At 39.4% G+C, this 24,702-nt stretch overlaps 1 protein-coding gene across 5 annotated transcripts in view; it reads right to left on the bottom strand.

Moving 5' to 3' along the window:
• Positions 1–24,502, bottom strand: part of PTPN2 (protein tyrosine phosphatase non-receptor type 2) — an 84,673-nt gene extending 60,171 nt beyond the window's left edge. For 2 of the 5 annotated variants that reach the window (XM_027068413.2, XM_027068412.2), the window contains exons 1-2: positions 24,273–24,502; positions 1,460–1,550 (exon numbers count right to left, since the gene is read on the bottom strand). In XM_027068413.2, coding sequence (XP_026924214.1) covers positions 1,460–1,550; positions 24,273–24,341 — 160 coding nt within the window. In that variant the 5' untranslated portion in view covers positions 24,342–24,502. Of the gene's footprint in view, positions 1–1,459; positions 1,551–24,272 lie in introns of those variants that run through there. The other 3 variants (XM_027068414.2, XM_027068415.2, XM_053206748.1) reach the window with 3 other exon arrangements.
• Between the last annotated feature and the right edge of the window lie 200 nt (positions 24,503–24,702).

The raw sequence follows: 24,702 nt of genomic DNA, 5'->3' as shown, positions 1-24,702 counted from the left end.
TCCCACACTCTACCGTGTAACAGAGCCACAAAGAACTGAACACAGCCACAAATAAGTGCAGGTAAAACTGGGGAGATCTGAATGGGTTGCATCCACGTGGATTTCCTGGTTGTAGTTATGTAAGAGGTTACCACTGGGGAAAACCAGGCCAAGATACCCTTGTGCTATTTCTCACAACTGCATGCAAATCTACAATTATCAAAACAAGAAGTTTGGTTTTTTGTTTTTTTCTTTTTTTAAATTAAAGGCAACAAAGCAAAGTGTACACCTGGAACATAGGGTCTTCAAAGTCATGGTAAACACTAGAGATTAGTGTCTCTAGCTCAAGGATATTCAACCAGAAATTTGAAGAGGGTGAAGGAGCACCTGAATGTTACAACCACTGCCCACAACCCCATTGCCTGCACACACACCCACACCATATGGAAAGAGAAACCTAGTATTTAATAAGTAATTGATAACAGACATGAAATATTTTAACAGATTAGTCCATCTGATTTGTCCAAAATTAGCCAACATACTTTTCATGGAAATGTACTTGGTTGACAGAAGGAAAAACATTGTTCATGGAAGAAATAAAGTATGGACTTTCCCCCCAGTAATTAGATTTTCAATGGAATGTCCATATCCTTCTAACAAGGAATACAACATACATAAGGGTATATAATCTGCGACCTTGAATAGAGTGAGATTACTCAGTCTATACAGGAGGACTCAGCACACTAACACCGAACCATCATTGCATGTACATGAGTGGGTACATCAGAATCCAAATGGTCAACCACAAGGGAACCGTTACACAAAAGAATGGCACATCCAAAGCCACTATTAAAGCCACTAAAAGACTTAATGTAGGAAAATGTTTATAATGTATTGCTATGTGGGAAAAGAACTATAATCAATATGTGAAGGATTCTAATTTTAAATTTAAAAGAATGTGTATATATGTTTGTTTAGGAAAAATACAAAAAGAATATAAACCCAAAAGTTTTTATTTGTTTTTAAATTATAGGTTTTTTTCCTTTACATATTTCTGTTTTAAAAGTTTTCTGCAGTGAGTACATACAACTTTTATAATTTGGGGAAAAAAGCAAACTATACTGATAAATATTTTAAGTAAAACTTACAAAGCCTATGGAATAATAGGAAAAGGAAGTATGTTTATGAATACACATACACACATATATGACTACAATTATTTTAAAGAAAGGAAATTATGCATAAGAAAAACAGATTAGTAGAAAGTACACCAAAGTAACGGTGGCTGTGTTTGAAGGATGAATTATGAGCAGTTTTCCTTCCTTCTATTCTAGACCTAGAAATTTTTCCTTAAAGAACGCTTATTATGTTAATATGCAAAAAAAACCACTGTATTTATCAACCCTATCCCAAACTTTTTCACCGTAACCTGCCTAAAACAAACCAACATACACATGCACACAAAACCACAAATACTTACATGGGCTTACATCTCTGTATCTGTTTCGATTTCTGTTTTCTGGAAACTTGGCCACTCTATGAGGATAGTCATGGGACTCATTGCGAATTTCCTTAAAATAACAAAAATATATTTTAATATTCCTCTTAAATTGTATATAGCAAAACAGATACCTTCCCAGCCAGTATAAAGTAACATTTATTGAACACTTATGATATGCCAAGTACAACACAAAGCACGTTGCCTACGTTATCTATTTCAATTCTGACAACACTGGTAGGAACAGTTATCCCTGTGAGGAATGACAGACTCTGAGAGATAAAACAATCTGTCAAAGGTCACAAAACCAGTAAGTGGCAGGACAACAAAGGTCGTTCAGGCACCAAAGTCTCTGCTCTTGATGAATTTATATATTGCCATGCAATATTCAACCCCTACAAGTAACCTTAAACACGTTATGAAATACAGAACTAATGCAATGGAGGTTATCTAGGCTAAACACATCACACTCAGATTTCTGACTAAACTCTCAATAATACCCATCTCTGTTTTGGAGTTTCTACCTTAAAACTTTAATCTGTTTCTTCATCTTGGGCACCTGGGTGGCTCAGTTAAGCAGCTGACTTTGGCTCAGGTCATGATCTTATGGTTTGTGGGTTTGAGCCCCGTGTCAGGCTCTGCTGACAGTTCAGAGGCTGGACCCTGCTTCAGATTTTGTGTCTCCCTCTGTCTTGCCCCTCCCCTGCTCACACTCTCTCTCTCAAAAATAAATAAACATTAAAAATTAAAAAAAAAAAAAACCTTTAATCTATTTCTTCATCTTTATGCCACTTTACTGTTACTTTGAGTCCAGAAATATCCTCAAATTTTATTTCTAGAGCCATAAGTGCTTAGCAACCACCACTAGGCCAGAAGCTCATTTTAGGACCCTTACAGTTTTCTGTGTTCTACAATGGAAGAAATTCTGTGAGGACACAGCTGCACTAGGCACTCAGCTATTTGGTGTATCACCCAATTTGTTTTTTCACCCAAATAGAATACGTTTTTTCTGAGAATTCTGGTAAAAAGTGAGGGGCAGCTGGGTGGTTCAGTCGGTTAAGTATGCTGACAGCTCAGAGCCTGGATCCTGCCTCAGATTCTGTGCCTCCCTCTCTGTCCCTCTCCCACTCACTCTCTCTCTCTCTCTCTCTCTCTCTCTCTCAAAAATAAACATTAAAAAATTGTTTTAAAGTGTGCATTAACAGCAAAAATTAACTGGGTCTTTGGTCACACTATCACATGTGAGAAAAAGCATTTTAAGTTAGGCACCAGATAATTTTATAAATTAAGCATAAATAAATTATTGAAGTCACTTAGCAAATGACCTTACTGTGGGTTCCACACCCTCTTATATGCCACCAGCCCCAGAACAGGTAACTTTATAGTTCGTATTTTCACCCACTGAGCCTTCTAAGATGCAAAGAGTAGTGAAACACAGACCACCTCTCAGTGGGAGGAAATCTCAGTCACACTGTGTGTGCAGAGAATGTATGTTGGTTTGGCTACTTTGGAAAATGCAATCTGCCACACACACACACACACCCCACAATTGTTTCTACGGACTTTTAATGCTTCTCTCTCATCCAGCAATCTAGCTGAGCTCTCTATTATTTTGTAGTGACTCTGAATTTCTCAATATAACCAAATAGTGATCATTCTGTCTCTTCCCTATATTTCATATTTCTTATTTATTCACACCTCTTATTTCCCTTACTTATCTAATTTCATTGGCTGGGACTGCCTAATCAATATCAAATAGACATACTTTTTCCCCTGATTTGTAAACAACTGCCTCTAAGGTTTAACCACTAAACATAACATTTGCTTTGGGTTTCTGATCGATATACCCTTTTCAAATTAAGATGGTTTCTCTTCAACTTCTAGTTGACTAAACATTTTTTTATCATGAATGGGTGTTGAATTGTATTCAATGTGTTCCCTACATTTATGGAAGTGATCATATAGCTTTTCTCCTTTACTCTGGTAATGTGCTAAATTACAATTAACAGATTTTCACTTAGTAATATGACCTCAAGTTTCCTCTATGTCTTTTCATGGCTTGATAGCTCACTTCTCTTTAGTGCAGAATAATATTCCACTGTCTGGATGTACCATCATTATTTAATTTAAAATGTAAGCACCTATGTTTTTAAGTTAAACTGACCTCTAATTTTCTACTTGCATGTTATTTATTCAGTTTTAGTACCAAAGTTACACAATCTCATATAAGAAGTTGGATAGAGGAGTGCCTGGGTGGCTCTGCTGGTTGAGCATCCGACTTCAGCTCAGGTCATGATCTTGCAGTCTGTGGGTCCAGGTCCTGCATCAGGCTCTGTGATGACAGCTTGGAGCCTGGAGCCCGCTTAGGATTCTGTGTCTCCCTCTCTATCTACCCCTCCCCACTTGCATTCTGTCTCTCTCTAAAAAATAAACATTAAAAAAAAAAAGTTGGCTAGAAATACTACCTTTCAAAAAAAATAAAAAGAAATACTACCTTTCAGATTCAAATACTTTTCCATGAACGCATTAACAAATAATTGTAATTAGCTGAAAAGATGAAAAAGTGTCAACTATTTCCACACATTAATTATAAACATTCTTAAACATTAAGTAATAAATTTTATATGTAAAATTAAACAGGTCTCAGCTTATATTTATTTGCATAATCTGAAACACTTTATAGAGTTGAAACACTACAAAGTACAAATAATTTCATATTGCAAGTTAGTAACATATAAAAAATATTAATATGAAATAATACTAAAACATACGGTTTTCTGTTAATAGCTCTTCTGTATCAACTGTAGAGACACAAATTGGTGAGAATAAAAAATTCTGAAACACTATGCAGGTAAGAGTGAAGAAGCATTCTCATACATGACTGACAGAACGTACACAGATACAATGTTTGAGAATGATTTAATAAGATCATAAATTTGATTCACCCTCCTTACCCTCTAGGAGGGTTTTATATCACACAGCCACACAGGTATGTGTGAAGATGTACACACAAGGATGTGCACTGTACTTAACAGTGAAAAATTAGCAAGAATGTTAAGTGTCCTTCAGGAGTGAACTGGGGAGATAAATCACAATGCACCAACGCAGCAGAATACATGGGAATCAGGAAAAAGGACACTAAGTGCTACAGTGATATGACAGGATTTCAAAGATACACTGTGTAGTGAAAGAAAGTACAAAAGAATAGGCTCTCATGGGGGGAGGCAGCACTCCACTCAAACATATATATGCCTGAGAATACACTGAATACTTCTAGAAGAAGATGAGAAGTTAGTAACTTCCAGGGAGGAAAAGTGAACATCTAGGGAAGGGTACAGATTTATGTAACTAAAGAGTTGTTTTAATAATGAAAGCTACCAAACAAAAATATACATCACATTCATGTTACCATCAGTGAAATTAAACATTTATTGCCACTTTGAGTATCTCATTCAAATCTTTTTAGAAAAGGAATAAAACACATCATTGCAGCATTATTTACAACAGCCAAGATGTGGAAAGAACTTAAACGTCCATTGATAGATGAAAGGATAAAGATGTGAAATATATGTAAATAAAACAATGGACTACTACTCAGCCATAAACAAGAATGAAACCTTGCCATTTGTTACAGCATAGATAGACCTTGAGGTATGCTAAGTGAAATAAGTCACAGGAGAAAGACAAATACTGTATGAGTCACTCACATGTAAAATCTAAAAACAAAACAAAACAAAACAAAATAGGGGCACCTGGGTGGCGCAGTCGGTTAAGCGTCCGACTTCAGCTAAGGTCACCATCTCGCGGTCCGTGAGTTCAAGCCCCGCGTCAGGCTCTGGGCTGATGGCTCAGAGCCTGGAGCCTGCTTCCGATTCTGTGTCTCCTTCTCTCTCTGCCCCTCCCCCCTTCATGCTCTGTCTCTCTCTGTCTCAAAAATAAACGTTAAAAAAAATTTTTTTTTAAAAAAATAAAAAACAAAACAAAACAAAATAAAAACCTCACAGATACAGAGAGCAAACTAGAGGTTACCTATGTGGAAGGGGGTTTAAGGGTGGGTGAAATGGATGAATGAGGCCAACTGCATGGTGATGGATGGTAACTAGTCTTGTGGTGGTAATCACTTTGTCATGTACGCAGATGTCAAACAGTAAAGTTGTACACCTGAAACTTACATAATTAAAAAAAGAAAACCCCATAAATCAGATATAGCTAAAGGCTTTCCCCTACCCTGCCCCTCTTTCTTTCTAAAGTAACCTGTCCTTTTAACTCCTTTTTATTGAGCACTTTTTGTGCCATTTGGGTTTTAAACCATATATTTATATATTCTTGAGTTCATATATTACTTTAAAATAAACTAAAATTCTAATAAATACAAGTATAATATCAGTTCTAATGCTATATAGTTTTAAAATCAGATTGAAAAGTTGCTGCAATCCACAGAATGGGAGAAAAATCATTGCAAATCATGTATCTGATAAGGGATTGCTATCCGGATTATATCAAGAACTTCTTCAATTAAGAAAAAAAATTTTTTTATTGGGCACAGAGGGTCCCTCCATTATATGAGCCCTTCTTCAATGCTTGTGTTATACATATAAGCCTATTTTCCGGGGGCACCTGGGTGGCTCAGTCAGTTATGATCTCGCTCAGGTCATGATCTTTAGGTTCGTGGGCTCAAGTCCCATGTTGGGCTCTGTGATGACAGCTCAGAGCCTGGAGCCTGCTTCAGATTCTGTGTCTCGCTCTCTCTGCTCCTCCCCTACTTGCTCCCACTTGCGCTCTCTCAAAAATAAAACATTAAAAAAAATTTAAACCTATTTGCCACAGTTAAGTTTATCTGTCAGTTTCTGATTCCAATTTTTAGCCTAAAGAAACACACTTATTTGTGTACACTGTGACAAATCATTACTGATGTTACCAAAAAAAAAAAAAAAAAAAAAAAAATTAAATAGACGGAGCCCCAAGTATAGAGGTAGGGAAGAAATTTTAATTTACAAAACATCATAAAACAGCCAAGTTCTTGGGTTAAGAAATATATTCGTAACAAATACATTCTATTTTCTCAGTTAATTAAAATAAAAAACCACATAACTCTTACAGGGTCCATTCTCTCATTTCCAATGTTATTATTTGTTCTTCTTTACCTTTCTTTAATTTCAGTGCATTTAGGAAGACTAGAACCCCTAATACTTCTTTTTCTTCACCATGCCAGACTAGAGTCGACTCAACACAGAACCTATCCAATACTTAAAAAAGCAGCTCCAGAGGTACATACTAGTCGCCTATCCCAATACCCATTTTTTAATCAAAGTTCCTAATTTTACTTTCCAACTTACAGTTAGCCCAACTAAAAACCTGTATTTCCCAGTCTCCAATACAGGTAAGAATAGTCATGCGACACAGTTCCAGCCAGAGAACAAGCAGAAATCGCTGGGCTTCGTTGCAGATAAAAAGGGCTCTGCTGACCTGTGTCCTTCTCACGTCTGCCTGCCCTGGGTACTGGTTTTGCCACTAGGGGTCAGGGGTGGAAATGGGCAGGAGATATCCTGTGCCAACAAGGTAAAAAGCACATTCTTTTTTTTTTTTTTCAATTCTTATAATAACTTTATTCTTTTAAGAGAAAAATCTTTAGCATAGTATTTGGGACTATTTATAGCACTAAATAACTGTTCAGCAGCTTAAATGCAAACACTACCTTCTGGTCTGGTAGAATCCATTTTTTTTTCTTTAATACAATTTTTTAAATTTTACTTCTTTTTAATTTACATCCAAATTAGTTAGCATATAGTACAACAATGATTTCAGGAGTAGATTCCTTAATGCCCCTTACCCATTTAGCCCATCCCCCCACCCACAACCCCTCTAGTAACCCTCTGTTCTCCATATTTAAGAGTCTCTTATGTTTTGTCCCCCTCCCTGTTTTTATTTCCCTTCCCTTATGTTGATCTGTTCTCTGTCTTAAAGTCCTCATATGTGTGAAGTCATATGATATTTGTCTTTCTCTGACCGACTTATTTCGCTTAGCATAATACCCGCCAGTTCCATCCACGCAGTTGCAAATGGCAAGATTTCATTCTTTCAGATTCTGAGTAATACTTCATTGTATATATATCCCACATCTTCTTTATCCATTCATCCATCGATGGACATTTAGGCTCTTTCCATACTTTGGCTATTGTTGACAGTGCTACTATAAATAGGGTGCATATGTCCCTTCGAAACAGCACACCTGTATCCCTTGGATAAATACCTAGTAGTACAATTGCTGGGTCATAGGGTAGTTCTATTTTTAATCTTTTGAAGAACCTCCATAATGTTTTCCAGAGTGGCTGCACCAGTTTGCATTCCCACCAGCAGTGCAAAAGAGATCCTTTCTCCACATCCTGCCAACATTTGTTGTTGCCTGAGTTGTTAATGTAAGCCATTCTCACACGTGTAAGGTGGTGTCTCACTGTGGTTTTGATTTGTATTTCCCTGGTGATGAATGATGTTGAGCATTTTTTCATGTGTCGGTTGGCCATCTGGATGTCTTCTTTGGAGAAGTATCTATTCATGTCTTTTGCCCATTTCTTCACTGGATTATTTGTTTTTTGGGTGTTGAGTTTGATAAGTTCTTTACAGATTTTGGATACTAACCCTTTATCTGATATGTCATTTGCAAATATCTTCTCCCATTCCATCGGTTGCCTTTTAGTTTCGCTGACTGTTTCCTTCGCTGTGCAGCTTTTCATAGTTCATTTTTGCTTTTGTTTCCCTTGCCTCCAGAGATGTGTTGAGTAAGAAGTTGCTGTGGCCAAGATCAAAGAGGTTTCTGCCTGCTTTCTCCTCAAGGATTTTGATGGCTTCCTGTCTTATGTTTAGGTCTTTCATCCATTTTGAGTTTATTTTTGTGTATGGTGTAAGAAAGTGGTCCAGGTTCATTCTTCTGCATGTCGCTGTCCAGTTTTCCCAGCACCACTTGCTGAAGTGACTGTCTTTATTCCATTGGATATTCTTTCCTGCTTTGTCAAAGATTAGTTGGCCATATGTTTGTGGGCCCATTTCTGGGTTCTCTATTCTGTTCCATTGATCTGAGTGTCTGTTTTTGTGCCAGTACCATATTATCTTGATGATTACAGTTTTGTAATACATCTTGAAGTCTGGGATTGTGATGCCTCCAGCTTTGGTTTTCTTTTTCAGGATTGCTTTGGCTATTAGGGATCTTTTCTGGTTCCATACAAATTTTAGGATTGTTTGTTCTAGCTCTGTGAAGAATGCTGGTGTTATTTTGATAGGGATTGCACTGAATACGTAGATTGCTTCAGGTAGTATTGACATTTTAACAGTGTATGTTCCTCCAATCCAAGAGCATGGAATACTTTTCTTTTCTGTGTGTGTGTCTTCTTCAATTTCTTTTATAAGCTTTCTATAGTTTTCAGTGTATAGACCTTCACCTCTTTGGTTAGGTTTATTCCTAGGTATTTTAAGGTTTTTGGTGCAACTGTAAAACCCAACACATTTCCTAAGTATATTCTTAAGTATTCAAAAAATTTTTGTTGCTTAATTTTAACTGATCTCAATATGACTACACTTTTTTTTGTCCTTTAATCAATGAGGATGAATTCTATAGTGTTACTATATAGTGTTACTATGGTAACACTATATAACTATGTAACACTATACAACACTATATATAGTGTTACTAATTCTTTATATTCCCAGAATAAATTTGGGAATGGTGTTTTATACTTTATCTGTAGATAATATCTGTCGATGACACATTAGTTTTAGGGCTATAATCATAGGTAAAATTGAACTACCTATTTGGAAAGGGAGAGGAAATGCTTACTCATTCATTTCTACCTTTCCTGTGTATTCAATCTGCCCTTCTAAAGCTTTGTTTCATTTTATCATTCTTCTAGCTTGAATACAATACTTAGCTCATTAATATTCTTTTTTGTTTTTCTTACTTTAAAGACTGTCCAAACTTCTAAACTTCAAATCCTCTAAGTTTAGAATAGTGTCATCTCATTATTTTCTAGTCTTTAATGGCAGTCTTGATTTATTCTTTCACCCAGAAACGATTAGCTGTTTTCTATGTTATGCTTCCTTATTTCCTTTTCCCCGTTTTTTTCTGTATTAATCACATTTTCTTTGTTCCTCTTTACTTCCAGTAATTTAGAAGTAAAAGCACCATTCCTATTTTACCAGGAATTAGTCTTAAAATTTTGCAAAAGCATGTTTGGACTTATATATTTCTATTAATGTGAAAATATCTATTAATAAATCCCTACTGGTAAATATATAGTACAATTACTATAGGTTTCACTTCTCTCTTCCTACAGCTCAATCCCCCAAATCTTCTTGAAATAAGCTAGAACTTTGCATCCATATTTTTTAACATGTGCAATTATTTCAAAAATATTTATCATTTAAGTAAGGTTTACAAGTATAATTATAACTATTTAGCGTTAACTCTAGATTGTATTTGGCTTCACTGCCCAAACCTACTTTCTACACCTATTCCATTTCTCTCAGCTCTTGGGTGACATTTCTCCATTATCTTCTGGCATCCAATGTCAGAGTGCATTTGTCTGATGCAAATGTCATTGGTTCTTCTCTAAAGATTACTTGTTTTTCTACCTTGCAGGGGCTTTTTATTTATCCTGAATACTTAGAAAAGTCATCAGGATGCATGCAGAAATTCATGCAGGTTTTCCTGCTTTTTAAATATATTCCTGGTGAAGACTTTCCGGTCCCCTTTGATCTTGAAATTCAAGGCTTTCTTCAGCTCAGAGGTATTCTTACATTATTTCTTTGGTCATTGTATCACCTCAGGGTCTTTTCTTTCAGAACTGCCTATCACAAAGATTTGAGACCTTTATGTGTTTTAAATGCTTTCGCAGAATATTCAGCTTAAAAATCTTTTTCCCAAATGCAGAGATTTTTGTCAAGCTAACTTGGTATTTTGCACTATTTTGCTAGTGAGTCTTAAATTTTTTAAGTCTATTAATTTATTTTGAGAAAGAGAGCTCGTGCACATAAGCAGGGGAGGGGCAGAGAGAAAGAGAGAGAGAGAGAGAGAGATGGAGAGAGAATCCCAAGCAGGCTTCTCAGTGCAGAGCCTGACACAGGGCTCAATCTCACAAACTGAGATCATGACCTCTGACCAAGAGTCGAGGAACCAGTCAGGGCCACACAGGCACCCCGTTGAGTCTCTGAGGAGCTGAATTTTTCACATGCCTAACATTTGTTCATCTTCACAGAAAACGTAGGCATCAGCTCTTACCCAAGTTTTTGTGGATGCTTACACTGTTTACTATCAAAATCCCCTCAGTTTCGGAATTGGAGGAAGGTGGTCAAAAGATACAAACTTCCAGTTAACGAGATAAATAAGTACCAGGGAGGTAATACAACATGGTAACTATTGCTAACACTGCTGTGTGATACAGAGAAATGTTGACAGTAAATCCTAAAAGTTCTCATCACAAGAAAATTTTCTCCTTCCTTTCTTTTCTTTTGATTGGATTTATACAAGAAGATGGATGTTAGTTGAACCTACTGTAATCATTTTCCAATACATGGAAATCAAACCATCATGCTGTACACCTTAAATGTATAGTGATTTCTCAATAAAAATGAACAAAAAATCCTCTAAGTCTCAAATAAATGGGTAGGACCCTTCTCATGTCAAATAATAATGTAGATTTTTTTCTTATCACTGTATTTTGGTCATTTCAATGATAAATAAGAACAACAACAAAAAGCCTCTACTGAATGAGATGAAGAACCTGGAAAATTATGTCCACTTATCATTATCTATCACTATTCTTGCTGTCAATGTTTACTGCTATTTGTACAACTGTATCTAATGACTTTCTCTTTTTTTATAATCAAACTTGAGAATTTTCATGAGACTATCAAGGAGCCAGTCTAATAAGTACCATAAGAAAAGTATGCCCACATTTAAAATAAACAGAGGGTTGTCTGGGTGGCTCAGTCGATTAAGCATCCAACTTCGGCTCAGGTCATGATCTCCTGGTTCATGAGTTCAAGCCCCATGTCAGATTCTGTATCTCCCTCTCTCTCTGCCCCTCCCCCACTTGCATTCTGTCTCTCTCAAAAATAAACTAAAAAAAGAATACACAAATAAATAAAATAAACACAGAAAGTGGATTTATTTTCACCTAGGGGAGTGAAGATCACAGTGCATGAATAAACCTGAACAATGACCAGGAGTATGCCACGTAAACAAGTAGGGAATGACATGTCTAAGTAGAAAAAACAGCTTGTGCAAAGTCACAAAGATGTGAAGGTACATAAAACATAAATGAAAGCATGAATAACTGGTATCTTACAAGAAGTATAAGCAACACAAAACCTGTGGTGCTTAAGAGAGGAAAATACAAGAAATGGGGATGAACAAGTGCAGAGAGATCAGATTATACAGGCATTTGCTCATGCTTCATTCACCCAATACACACATATAGGAACTTCGCAAATTACAAAGATGGCAAATGGGGGGAAGAGGAAGGAGAGAGGTATAGGATACTCAACAAACAGTATCATAAAAGCAGGCAGTTATTTAGGAGGAAAAATGGTCAGAGACAAGACACGGATTCCCGCTTTCATTACTTTTTTTTTTTTTTAATTTAATTTATTTTTCAAATATTTTATTTTTAAGTAATCTTTGACACCCAACACGGGGCTCAAACTAATAAACCCCCAGATCAAGAGTTGCATACTCTATCAACTGAGCCAGCCAGGTGCTCTCCCACCCCACCCCCCCATTTTCACCACTTCTATTCAACACAGTACTGAAGTTCTAGCCAGAGCAACTGGGCAATAATAAAATAAATAGGCATCCAAATTGGAAAGAAAGCTGTTAAACTATCTTTATTCACAAATGACATGATGTTTTATGTAGAAAATCCTAAAGAGCCCACACAAAAAAGCCTGTTAGAGCTAATAAGCAAATTCAGCAAAGCTGCAAAACACAAAATCAACACACAAAAATCAGTTGTATTTCTATACAGTAGCAATGAATTCAAAGAGGAAATTAAAATAATCCCATTTACAATAAAATCAAAATACTTAGCAATAAACGTAACCAGAAAGATGAAAGACTTGTATACTAAAAAATACAAAACACAGCTGAAATTAAAGGCAACCTAAATAAATACAAAAACATCTTATATTCATGGATTGGAAGATTTAAATACTAAGGTGACAAAATGACCCAAAGTGATACACTAATTTAATGTAATCGCTATCAAAATACCAGCAACAATTTTTGCACAAATGAAAAAAGTCATCCCAATATTCATATGGAATTTCACAAGACCCTGAAGAGTTGAAACAATCTTGAAAAAGGGTAACAAAGTTGGAGGACACACACTTCCCAATTACAAAACTTACTGCAAAGCTATAGTAATCAAATCAATGTGGTATAACATAAAGTCAGTCACAGAGATCAATGGAACAGGATATAGAATTCAGAAATAAACCCTCAGATCTTGATTTTCAACAAGCAGGCCAAAATCATTCAGTGTGGAAAGGAAAATCTCTCAACAAATGGTTCTGGGAAAAATGGATATCCACAAGCAAAACAATGAAACTGGACCATTACCATATGCAAAAGTTAACTAAAACAGATCAAAGACCTAATGTAAGAGCTAACTCTATAAAACTCTTAGAAGAAAACACAGGGATTGAAAATCTTCATAATCATGGATATGGTAATAGTTTCTTAAATCATGATACCAAAAGCACACGGTGACAAAAAAATACATAGGACTTCATCAAAATTAAAGGCTTTTGAACATCAAGTAACAATATACACTTAAAAGGAAACACATATTGGGAGAAAATATTTGCATATCATATATCTGATAAGGGATTAATAACCACAATATACAAAGAACTCCTACCATTGAACAAGAGGACAAACAACATAAAAATAGGCAGACGCTTATTAGAATTGCCAAAATCTGGAACACTGACACCACCAAATACTGACAAGGACATAAAACACAGTAACTCATTCATTGTTGGTGATAATACAAAATGGTACAGCCATTTTGTTTTTTTTTTTCTTCTTCCAAGATTTCATTTAAATTCAAGTTAGTTAACATATAGTGCAGTATTGGCTTCAGGGATAGAATTCATTGATACATCACTTACATATAACACCCAGTGCTCATCACAACAAGCACCCTCTTTAACACCCATCACCCATCTAACTCATCCTTCCACCCCCATCTACCTCCCCTCCAGTGACCCTCAGTTTGTTCTCTATAGTTAAGAGTCTCTTATGATTTATTTCCCTCTGTTTTTATCTTACTTTTCCTTCCTTTCCCCTATGTTCATGTTTTGTTTCTTAAATACCACATTATGAGTGAAATCATATGGTATTTTTCTCAGACTTATTTCACTTAGCATAATACACTCTAGTTCCAACCATGTCATTGCAAATAGCAAAATTTCATTCTTTTGATGGCTGAGTAATATTCCATTGTGTATGTGTGTACACACACACACACACACACACACACACACACACCTTCTTTATCCATTCATGAGTCAATGGACATTTGGGGTCTTTCCATAATTTGGCTATTGTTGATAGTGCTGCTATAAACACTGGGGTACATGTGCCCCTTAAAATCAGTATTTTTTTATACTTTGAATTAATACCTAGTAGTGCAATTGCTGGGCCATAGGCTAGTTCTGTTTTTAACTTTTTGAGGAACTTCCACACTGTTTTCCAGAGTGGCTACACCAGTTTGCATTCCCACCAATAGGGTATAGTTCTAAAAAAGTTTGGCTGTTTTGGCCTACAAAACTAAACAGACTCTTACCATATGATCCAGCAACTGCACTCCTTGGTATTTACCCAAAGAAGTAAAAAATTTACATATACACAAAAACCTGATGTTTATAGCAGCTTTATTCATAACTGCCAAAACCTGGAAGCAACCAAGATGCCCCTCAGCAGGTGAGGGATAAACAAACTATGGTACATCCAGACAAATGAATATTATTCAGTGTTCAAAAGAAATGAACTATCGGGGCGCCTGGGTGGCTCAACTGGTTAAGCGTCCAACTTCGGCTCAGGTCATCATCTCACAGTTTGTGAGTTCAAGCCCTGCATCAGGCTCTGTGCTGACAGCTCAGAGCCTGGAGCCTGTTTTGGATTCTGTGTCTCCCTCTCTCTCTGTGCCTCCCCTGCTTATGCTTTCTCTCTCAAAAATAAATAAACATTTTTTAAAAATTAAAAAAAAAAGAAATGAACTATCAAGCCATGAAGACACATAGGAACCTTAAACGCATATTACTAAGTGAAAGAAGCCAATCTGAAAAAGCTACTTACTACAGGATTCCAACCATATGACATTTTGGAAAAGGCAAAACTATGCAGACAGTAAAAGAAATCAATGTGGTTGCTGGGGTTGGGAAAAGGAGGTAGGAATGAATAGGGAGAGCACAGGGTTTTTATGTATGATGCCATATGGCTGGATTCAAATACATTTGTTTAAACCCACAGAATGTACACCATCAAAAATGAACCCCAAGGTAAACTATGGACTTTGGATGATTATGATATATCAATGTAGGCTCATCAATTATAATAAACATACCACTCTGGCGAGGGATTTTGATAAAGGGAAGGATATACATGTGTGGGAGCAGGAAGTATGTGAGACATTTCTGTATCTTCCCCTCAATTTTCCTGTGAACCTAGAATTGCTCTTAAAAAATGAAGTCTTAGGGGGGAAAAAAAGTGAAGGACTTGAATAGACATTTTTCCAAAGTTTTACAATCAGTCAATAAACACATTTAAAAGATAGTCAACATGCTTAGTCATTACAGAAATGCAATCTAAACCATTTCATACCTACTAGCATGACTATAATTTTAAAAATGGAAAATAACAAGTGTTTGTGAGGATATGAAGAAATCAGAATCCTCAAACACTGCTAGAGGGAATGTAAAATGTTGCAGCCACTAAGGAAAACAGTTCACAGTTACTCAAAAAGCTAAGCACAGAATTACCATATTATCCAGCAACTCCACTTCTAGGTCCAAATCCAAAACAATTAAAAATAAGGACTCCAATGGATATCTGCACAGCCATGTTCACAGCAGCATTATTCATAGTCAAAAGGTGGAAACACCCTAAATGTCCATTAACAGATGAATGGAGAAACAAAATGTGGTATATACATACAAAAAAATATTAGTCAGCCATAAAAAGGAATGAAGTTGATAACAGGCTACAGCATAGTTCCACCTTGACAATATTATGCTAAGTGAAATGCCAGACACAAAGGAAAAACATTGTGTGATTTCACTTGCATGAGGTCTCTAGAATAGGCAAATTCACAGATAGAAAGTAGAGCAGAAGTTAACAGGAGGAGGGGGAAATAGGGAGTTATTGCTTAATGGGTACAGAGTTTCTATTTGGGGTGCTGAAAGGGTTTTGGAAACAGCGGTGATGGTTGCACAACAATATAAATGGAATCGATGACATTGAATTGTACACTTAAAAATGGCTAAAATGGCACATTTTATTATATATTTTCCCACACAAAAAAAATTTAATTGGATGGCTACCTTAGATAGACAAGGTCTTTCTAAGTCATGGCACAAAAACCTAGAAAGGCTCATAAATCTGATTTTGCAAACACGTAAGTTTTCTACATGAAAAAATACCATAAACAAAGTCAAAGGTAACTGATAGGTTGGAAAGTATTTGCAATATATGACAAAAGCTTAACTTCTTCAATGTGTAAAGATCTCCAACATATCAAAAAAAGAAAGGAAATACAAGCGGCTTAAAAAGAAAGAAGAAAGAAAGAAAGAAAGAAAGAAAGAAAGAAAGAAAGAAAGAAAGAAAGAAAGAAAGAAAGAAAGAAAAGTGGGGCACCTGGGTGGCTCAGTCAGTTAAGCATCCAACTTCATTCAGCTCAACTCATGATCTGTCTCACAGCTTGTGAGTTCAAGCCCTGCATTGGGCTCTGTGCTGACAGCTCAGAGCCTGGAGCCTGCTTCAGATTCTGTGTCTCCTTCTCTTTCTGCCCCTCTGCTCACACTCTCTCAAAAATAAATAAACATTAAAAAAAAATTTTTAGGGGCGCCTGGGTGTCTCAGTTGGTGGGTTAAGAGTCTAACTTTGGCTCAGATCATGATCTCATGGTTCATGGTTTCAAGCCCCACGTTGGGTTCTGTGTTGACAGCTCGGAGCCCGGAGCCTGCTTCGTGGATTCTGTCTCCCTCTCTCTCTGCCCCTCCCCTGCCCGTGCTCTGTCTCTGTCTCTCAAAAACAAATAAACATTAAAATCAAAAAATTGAAAAAGAGGCAAGCTAGAAAGGCTAGGGGACAACTGTGACTGTCTGAATTTCCACAATTGCAGACAGGCATCAGTACTACAGAACATATATCAGAGGCAAACCTAGTTATAACTTCCAGTTATATATTCTCTATTGGGGCACCATTCCCAAGGCTGCTCTCTCTTAAAGCAGTGGTCCTTACCTATTGTCATAGAGATCCATGTGAGAATGTGACAAAAGCTATGGAATCACCTAGAAATGAAATACTCAGGTACACTCACACATACAGTTTCAGGGGACTTGGAAATCACTTTCCAGTCTAATCGATGGATCCTAGATACTGTGTTAGAGGCCTCCAATCCCCAAAATGACCCCACCTATTATAACACATTCCACTCCCTCCTTGCTATGAAAAATTTAAATGACTCCCTCTGTTCCATTAATCTCAAGTAGATCTTAAGGAGAAAGCAATGTAAACAGTCACACTGACAAATTGGGGTAACACAGAAATGAGAATTATAAGGACAGGATTCAGGGTCGCCTGGGTGGCTCAGTCAGTTGAGCATCTGACTTCGGCTCAGGTCATGATCTCGCGGTTTGTGGGTTTGAGCCCCGCGTCAGTCTCTGTGCTGACAGCTCGGAGCCTGAAGCCTGCTTTGGATTCTGTGTCTCCTTCTCTCTGTGCCCTTCCCCCACTTACGCTCTTTCTATCAAAAATAAATAAATGTAAAAAAAAAATAAGGACAGGATTTGGATCCCATCTGTACCACCACTGGATATGGTAACCTTACATAAATCATAACCTCATGTTGGACGGGTGTCTCCTCAGCTGTGAAGGAGGGGGCTGGAATAAACCAAGGTGCTGACATTTTTTTTTTAAGATTTTATTTTTAAGTAATCTCTACACACAATGTGGGGCTCCAACTCACAGCCCTGAGATCAAGAGTCATATGCTCCACTGACTGAGCCAGCCAAGTGCCCCAAGGTGCTGACATTTTAAAAGGAAACAGTATTATTTTGTTTAGTGACTACTGGTCATCTAACATCTCAGACCTACAGGCTAATGATGGGGAAACAAAAACAAAGCATTCCTTAAGGAGCTAACAGACAATTCTAAAACGATGTGATTTATACTCCAATAAAAGAACACAGAGGGTTCAGGAATCAGAGAAGGAACATATAGCTTTGCCTAAAGAGACCACAGTCTAGTCTTAAAGAGGTTTCCTAGATAGATAAGGTAGGCACAGAACATATCCAACATGTGCAGACTCCAAGGTGTGAGAAAACAGGCTATTTTCAAGGAAATTCAAGGAATCTGATACAGCAAGAGCACATGCAACGATGTGAAACCCCAAACCCTAAGATTAAACAACTGCAGGGCAATGTGTAGTACACAATGCAAAGGGAAGTGTTTTAGAGTAAGCAGGCTTTGCTTTTTACCCTATGACTACCTACTATAAATACTAGAAGACTTCCCTTGATACCTTACTTCCAAAACGTAGTTGACGCCCAAGTAGTAAAAAACTGCTCTTGGGGCGCCTGGGTGGCTCAGTAGACTCAGCATCAGGCTCAGGTCATGATCTCGTAACTCATGGGGTTTGAGCTCCGCATAGAGCTAGCCGCTGTCAGCGCAGAGCCTGCTTTGGATCTTCTGTTGACCCTCTCTCCGCCCCTTCCCCACTTGCTAGTGTGCATGCTCTCACTCTCTCAAACAATAAATACATTAAAAACAAAAACAAAAAAAACCCACAACCTGCTCTTACTGACAATATTTGAACTACAAATTTCTTTTTTTTAATGTTTATTTATTAGGGCGGGGGGGGGTAAGGGTGGGGGGAGAGTATGTGCACACACGCAAGCAGGGAAGAGGCAGAAAGAGAGGGAGACAGAGGATCCAAAGCAGGTTGTGCGCTAAACAGCTGAAAGCCAGATGCAGGCCTCGAACTCCCCAACCGTGAGATCATGACCTGAACTGAAGTTGGACGCTTAACTGAGCCACCCAGGCATCCTGAACTACAAACTTCTAATAAAGAAAAATGACCAGTTAAGAGTTTCATGGTTCCTAAACTCTGATTAGTCAACCAAATTCTTTCTGAGCCACCATTTACTAGAAACATTATTCCATGGCTTACATTTTTTGTTTTTTTTGCTATTTCCCTACAGTTGTACTCCCTTCCCTGAAAGCTCACAAAACTCCATTCTTTCTCTGCCCCTCTCATGCCCCAGCCTGATTCAGAGAGCAATCAACAGTGACTAAAAGCAAAAAAGCAATCATGAACATTTCTCAAAAAGCGAGAGTTAACCTCAGACTACATTAATGTCATTAGTCAGTCAGACCAAATTAGATTTTTCTAGCAATCTCACTACTGCTAGTTGTGCCCTTTCAAGGCCAGTTCTTCAACCTGTGTGCTCTTACTCCCATCAGCACCTGCTTTCCAAGGTTTCTGGCTCAAACAGTAATTCCTTCTATTTTTCAACCTCCAACCTCTCTCTTTAGGCTTATCCTTCCCCCCACCGCCACCCCAACATGTAAACATATCAAGTCACCCTTTTCTGGTAAGAAGTCATTATTCAACAATATTTACCATGTACCTACTAGGTGCCTGATGCTGTGCAAGGCACTGGCACTGCCTGCATGAAGCTCTGATGAGGTAGTGAAAAAGATAAATTCATAGTCTGTTTGGCTCTGACACAAAATCTCCTATTATCAAAAGCTGTAAAACCAACTTTTCAAACTGGGTGAAAAAAAGTAAGGGGCTGAAGAGTTTCAGACTCAAATAATAAATTCACTGTTCCTGCAAGACTTTCAAGAAGGTGTAAAGTAAAAATTCTCATACCACTAAGCAAGTCCAATTTCTAGTTACATCTACTTTTTGCTCAAGAGCAAAGCTTTTCTTGGGGCACCTGCATGGCTCGGTTGGTTAAGCAGCTGACTTGATCTCGGCTCAGTTCATGATCTTGTAGTTCATGAGTTCAAGCTCCACACCAGGCTCTGTGCTGATGGTGCAGAGCCTGCTTGGGATTCTTTTTCTCCTTCTCTCTGCCTCTCCCCTGCTTGTGCTCTCCATCTCTCTCAAAACAAATAAACATTTAAAAAGTTAAAAACAAAAAAAAAAACAGCAAAGCTTTTCTTTTCCTAATCCAGTTAGCACTGCCGAAACAAAAAACAAAAACCACCACACACACAAAAACAACAAAAAACCTAACACAAATACCACCCTGTCTTGTGATCATCAAAGCAGAGAGCCCACTTAAACACTTTTCCCTACTCAAGTTAACAGTGGTTTGCTTAATGCAAATTTGTGTTCCCTAAATAATCACTGCTGCATTGCATCCAACACATTGCTATGAAAGGGGAAGTCATGTGATGCTATGGAGTATGTAACAGGGGATTATATCCTGCATGGGAGGGTCAGGAAAGCACCCCCTAAGGAAGTGAGACTTCAGGGATGAGTAGGAGGCAGTTAAGCAAAAGTGCGGGGAAAAAGGGGAGAAGTTGTGCTAAGGCAAAGACAGCTACAATTATGAAGGCCCTCAGGGGAGAATGGTCATGCACTTTTCAAGGAACAGAACCCAGGGGAAAAGAGGGAAGAAAGTCATATGGGCAGGCAGGCCATGTGGTCTTGCAAGCCACAGAAGGATCTGAATTTTACATTATGAGCAATGGGAAACCACTGAAGGTTTTCAGTAGTGAAGGGACATAAATGTGCTTCATTTTAGCTACCTTCCCCACTCCATTGGTCAAGCTGAGCTTATTTAAAAAAAACAGTCTACACTTGCTTGGTTGTACTTCTTCCCACCTTCTCTTCTCAATGCTCAGCATCTGACTTTGTACTCCACTGAAATTGCTCTCTTTAAAGATATGTTGGGGCTCCTGGGTGGCTCAGTCAGTTAAGCGTCCCACTTTGGCTCAGATCATGATCTCACGGTTCATGGGTTCAAGCCTTGGGCCGGGCTCTGTGCTGACAGCTCAGAGACTGGAGCCTGCTTCAGATTCTGTCTCCCTCTCTCTCTGTCCATCCCCTGCTCACACTCTGTCTCTCTCTCAAAAATGAATAAACATTAAACTTTTTTAATTTAAAAAAAAAAAAGGTATCTATTGACCATCAGTCCTTAAGTCAAAAGGCCCTTTCAGTTTTGACTTTGTGCCATCTGCTGCATGTGGCCCTCCTGACCATCAACTCCCTTCACACCCACCATTGGTTGTCTCCCCACTTCCATGGCTATTCCTCTCCACTCTTTTTAGCAAGCTCCTCTTTCTTTACCTATGCCCTTAATTGTTGTTGGTGGTCAAGATTTCTGTTGTTGGCCTTCAGCATTTCCAAACTCTCCCTATTTTCCCTGGAGGATCTCATCCACATCTAGGACCTCAAAGACCACCTATGTGCTCATGATTTGCAAAATGCTATTTACAGCTCAGGCCTCTCCTGAACTCCAAATTGATATATTAAACTATTTCCTTCCATTTTGATGTCTCACAGGTATCTCAAACTGAATTGAACAATTTCAAGACCAAATACATCTATCCCCCTCCCACTTCAAATGTGTATCCCCCCTTCCTTCATTCCTCCTGCCACTGCCTTAGTTCAGGAGGTCAACATTTCTCCTCAGGTTTATTTCAAGAGACTACTTCTCTGTGCTACTTGCCTAGAGTTAGCCCCATCCATCACACTAGTAGAATGATCTTACTAATTTGTTGGTAGTCCTCATGGGATTTTATGATCTGTGCCTTTGTACACATTCCTTCCTTCTCTGGAGCACTAATTCTTTTCCCCTCCTTTATTCTCTACACCTGGCCAACTTGTCCTTCAAGACTTTGGTAAGGTCATCCCTTCTCCAGGAAGCATCACCAGAATTCCCAGGTGCACCCCTCTGGGTGACTAGGCAGCACCCTGTGCTTAACACTAGCTTTTGCATTTCTTACTTTATGTTTTCATCTTCTTACCTATTTACTACTCTATGGCAGGGTGGATCCTTGAGGCTGGGACGCAGTCTAATGCTGACACATAATAGATGTGTTACAAGTAAATGAGTGAAAATGGGGAATTGCAATGAGGCCCTCAAAAGAACAAGTCCTAGAATGTGAACTCAAGAGAAGGAACTCCGTTGCATTCTCTGTTGAATCTCCAAGGCCCAAAGCTAGGGACTGGCACACCACTGATGCTCAATACATTTGTAGTGTGGCTGAATGGATATTCTAGAGTCAAAGGAAAATCTCTTCCTATACTTGCTTTCCATTACTAACTTTCTTGGTTCGTGATCTACGTTTACTGTAATAGCATGTATATTGCATGATTTCTTTTTTTTTTTAATTTTTTAAAATGTTTATTTATTTTGGAGATAGAGACAGACAGAGCATGAACAGGGGGAGGGTCAGAGAGAGAGGGAGACACAGAATCCGAAGCAGGCTCCAGGCTCCGAGCTGTCAGCCCAGGAGCCCGACGCGGGGTTCGAACCCACTGACTGCGAGATCACGACCTGAGCCAGAGTCAGACGCTTAACCGACTGAGCCACCCAGGCGCGCCCCCCCCTTTTTTTTTTAATTTTTTTTAATGTTTATTTATTTTTGAGACAGAGACAGACAGAGCATGAACAGGGGGAGGGTCAGAGAGAGAGGGTATATTTATTGCATGATTTCTACTGACCAAAGAGTGCTCTTCTCTTCCATTAGGAAAAAATAATAAGAGCAATGAACAACCCACTAAAGGATTCCTTGGCATGAGTCCATGGAAGGGTTTCCTGAACCCCTTGAAACTAAATGTGAAATTTTCAGTGGATGTAAGAAAGTACATTTTTTTGGTGAGAGGGATTACAGTTTTCATTAAATTTTCAAAGACATTAATGATACCCCCCATCCCCCCCCAAAATCAAACTGTCTAACCAAAATGTTAAGCTGAATTAAGCTGCAGCATTCACCTTTCTCTTCTCAAAGCTGTATTTTGATATACTGCTAGCAACTTGGAAACAGAAGCTTCTATTTAAACAAATGTAACTGGAGAAGAGACAGCTGGCAGGCTCTCACATAAAGATTCCTACTAGAATTTGCATTTAAAATGTTCTATAAATGGTAAAGCCCTTACCAACATTCTTAAAAGTTAGTACTCTATTCTAACATACTCTGTACTCCTGTGAATCAGGGTATTTATTACGCTTCCTGATAATGTGTTCAAGAAGAAAATGTTACATTCTAATCATAATGACCAAGGAAACACTTTTTACTGTCATTTAACTAAATGAAATGGGGAAAAACCCAGGATCATCCAAATTTACAGGAAAACTTTTTTTTTTTTTTTTAATGTAAAAAGAGTGAACCCAGCAGCAGGAGCAGCAGCATTTAACTCACCAACCACCCAATTCAATCTTGGGAATAATATGCTAATAATTAAACAGTACAGAACAAGCATCTAAATCATTTCAAAAGGCATAAAATCCTATTTGAATTAAAGGGTTCTCAAGTTAATCTAGTCACAAAAGAATTCAACTACATGATTCCATTCAGATGAGTTTAACAACAAGCAAGATTACTGTATGGTGGTAAGAAATCAGAACAGTGGTCTCTGAGATGGAAGAAGGGCATGACAGCACCTTCGAGGTAATGGAAAAGCTCTTTATTTTGACTTGGGGCTTGCACAGGTACATACATTTAGAAAACTCGCTTAATTCCATGTATAAAATCTGTGTATTTTACTGTACGTTAACTATTCCTCAGTAAATAAAATTTAAAAGAGAACATCCTTATTCTTTCTTTTAACTAAAACAACCAAACCCTATTCTCGTGTCTGGAAGCTGTTTGTGGAGGACGACCCACGCGCTGAAGACACTGCGCTCTCTGAAAACACGATGACTGCTGATTCGCCGGGAGCTTCCGCCACCACTACGGTTAGGCACTGCCATTTCGAGAGGCCCCGGAGTCACCCACAACAACCGGGGCAAGAGCCGGCCGCGCCTTTGGAAATGGGTGCCGCGGTCAGCCTCCGCCCGCGCGGCCACAGAACACCTGGCCAGCGAAAAAGGTGTCCATGGGCATGAGCCTGGCACCGGAGCATGCGAGCGACCGCGAGGCTGCCGCCGGCTCCCCGCCGCCCGCCCGCGCCCCCCGCCCAAGCCCCGCCAGGCTCCTCACGGCCCCCAGCAGCTTCTCGAATCGCCCACGGGTCTCACCGGTACTCCCCAGCCTCCCGGGGTCTCCCCTCCCCCGGCCGCGGAGCCCGTCCTAGCCCGCCACCAGGTGCCGCTGTGGAGCCGCCTTCGAGAACCGACTTTGCGCTTGCGCTCACGAAGAACCCACCCCCCCCCCCCCCATCTAAAGTCATTTTTTTCCAAAGGGATCAGAGACTCGGTCGGCGCACGCGCGCCCCTGACGCGGCCCGCGCTCCGCCACTTCCGCCCGGAGCAGAAGGCGGGGGAGGCGGGAGGGAGCCGGCGAGCGCGAGCCTGGGTCCTCGGCGGAGGACTGCGGCTGCTGCGCGAGCCCGTGACTCACCAAGTACAGCTGCTGCCAGCGATTCTCAGCATCCAACTCCTCAAACTCCCGCTCGACGGTGGCAGACATGGCGGCGGGAGCAAGCTGGCGCGAGCGGAGCCTGCGCCGGCGGAGAGGCTCAGGCCCCGCACGATCCGGGGAGAACGCTGGCGCTGCGGCGCATGCGCGCTCCGCACCCCGCCCCGCCCCCACGCCGGGCCCGGCCGGCCGCGGGGAAAGTACCTGGAGCGTCGGACGTCAGCGCGCCGACTCGCGCCTCCCGGAATCGGACGGCGGCGGGGCGGGGCGCCCTGGGGAGGCGTGGCCCATAGGGCGCCCAGGTGGAGGGGGCGGGGCCAAGGGGACCACCCTGAGGCTGTTGTCGGGAAGTTGGGCGGAAGGTGACCCGCTCGCAGGACTTGTGCTCACCGGTCCAGGGGAGGAGAAGCAG

Source organism: Acinonyx jubatus, chromosome D3, assembly GCF_027475565.1.
Source record: "Acinonyx jubatus isolate Ajub_Pintada_27869175 chromosome D3, VMU_Ajub_asm_v1.0, whole genome shotgun sequence".
NCBI lineage: Eukaryota > Metazoa > Chordata > Mammalia > Carnivora > Felidae > Acinonyx > Acinonyx jubatus.
The sequence above is the reverse complement of the archived record's forward strand: the minus strand, read 5'-3'. Positions and strand labels throughout refer to the sequence as shown.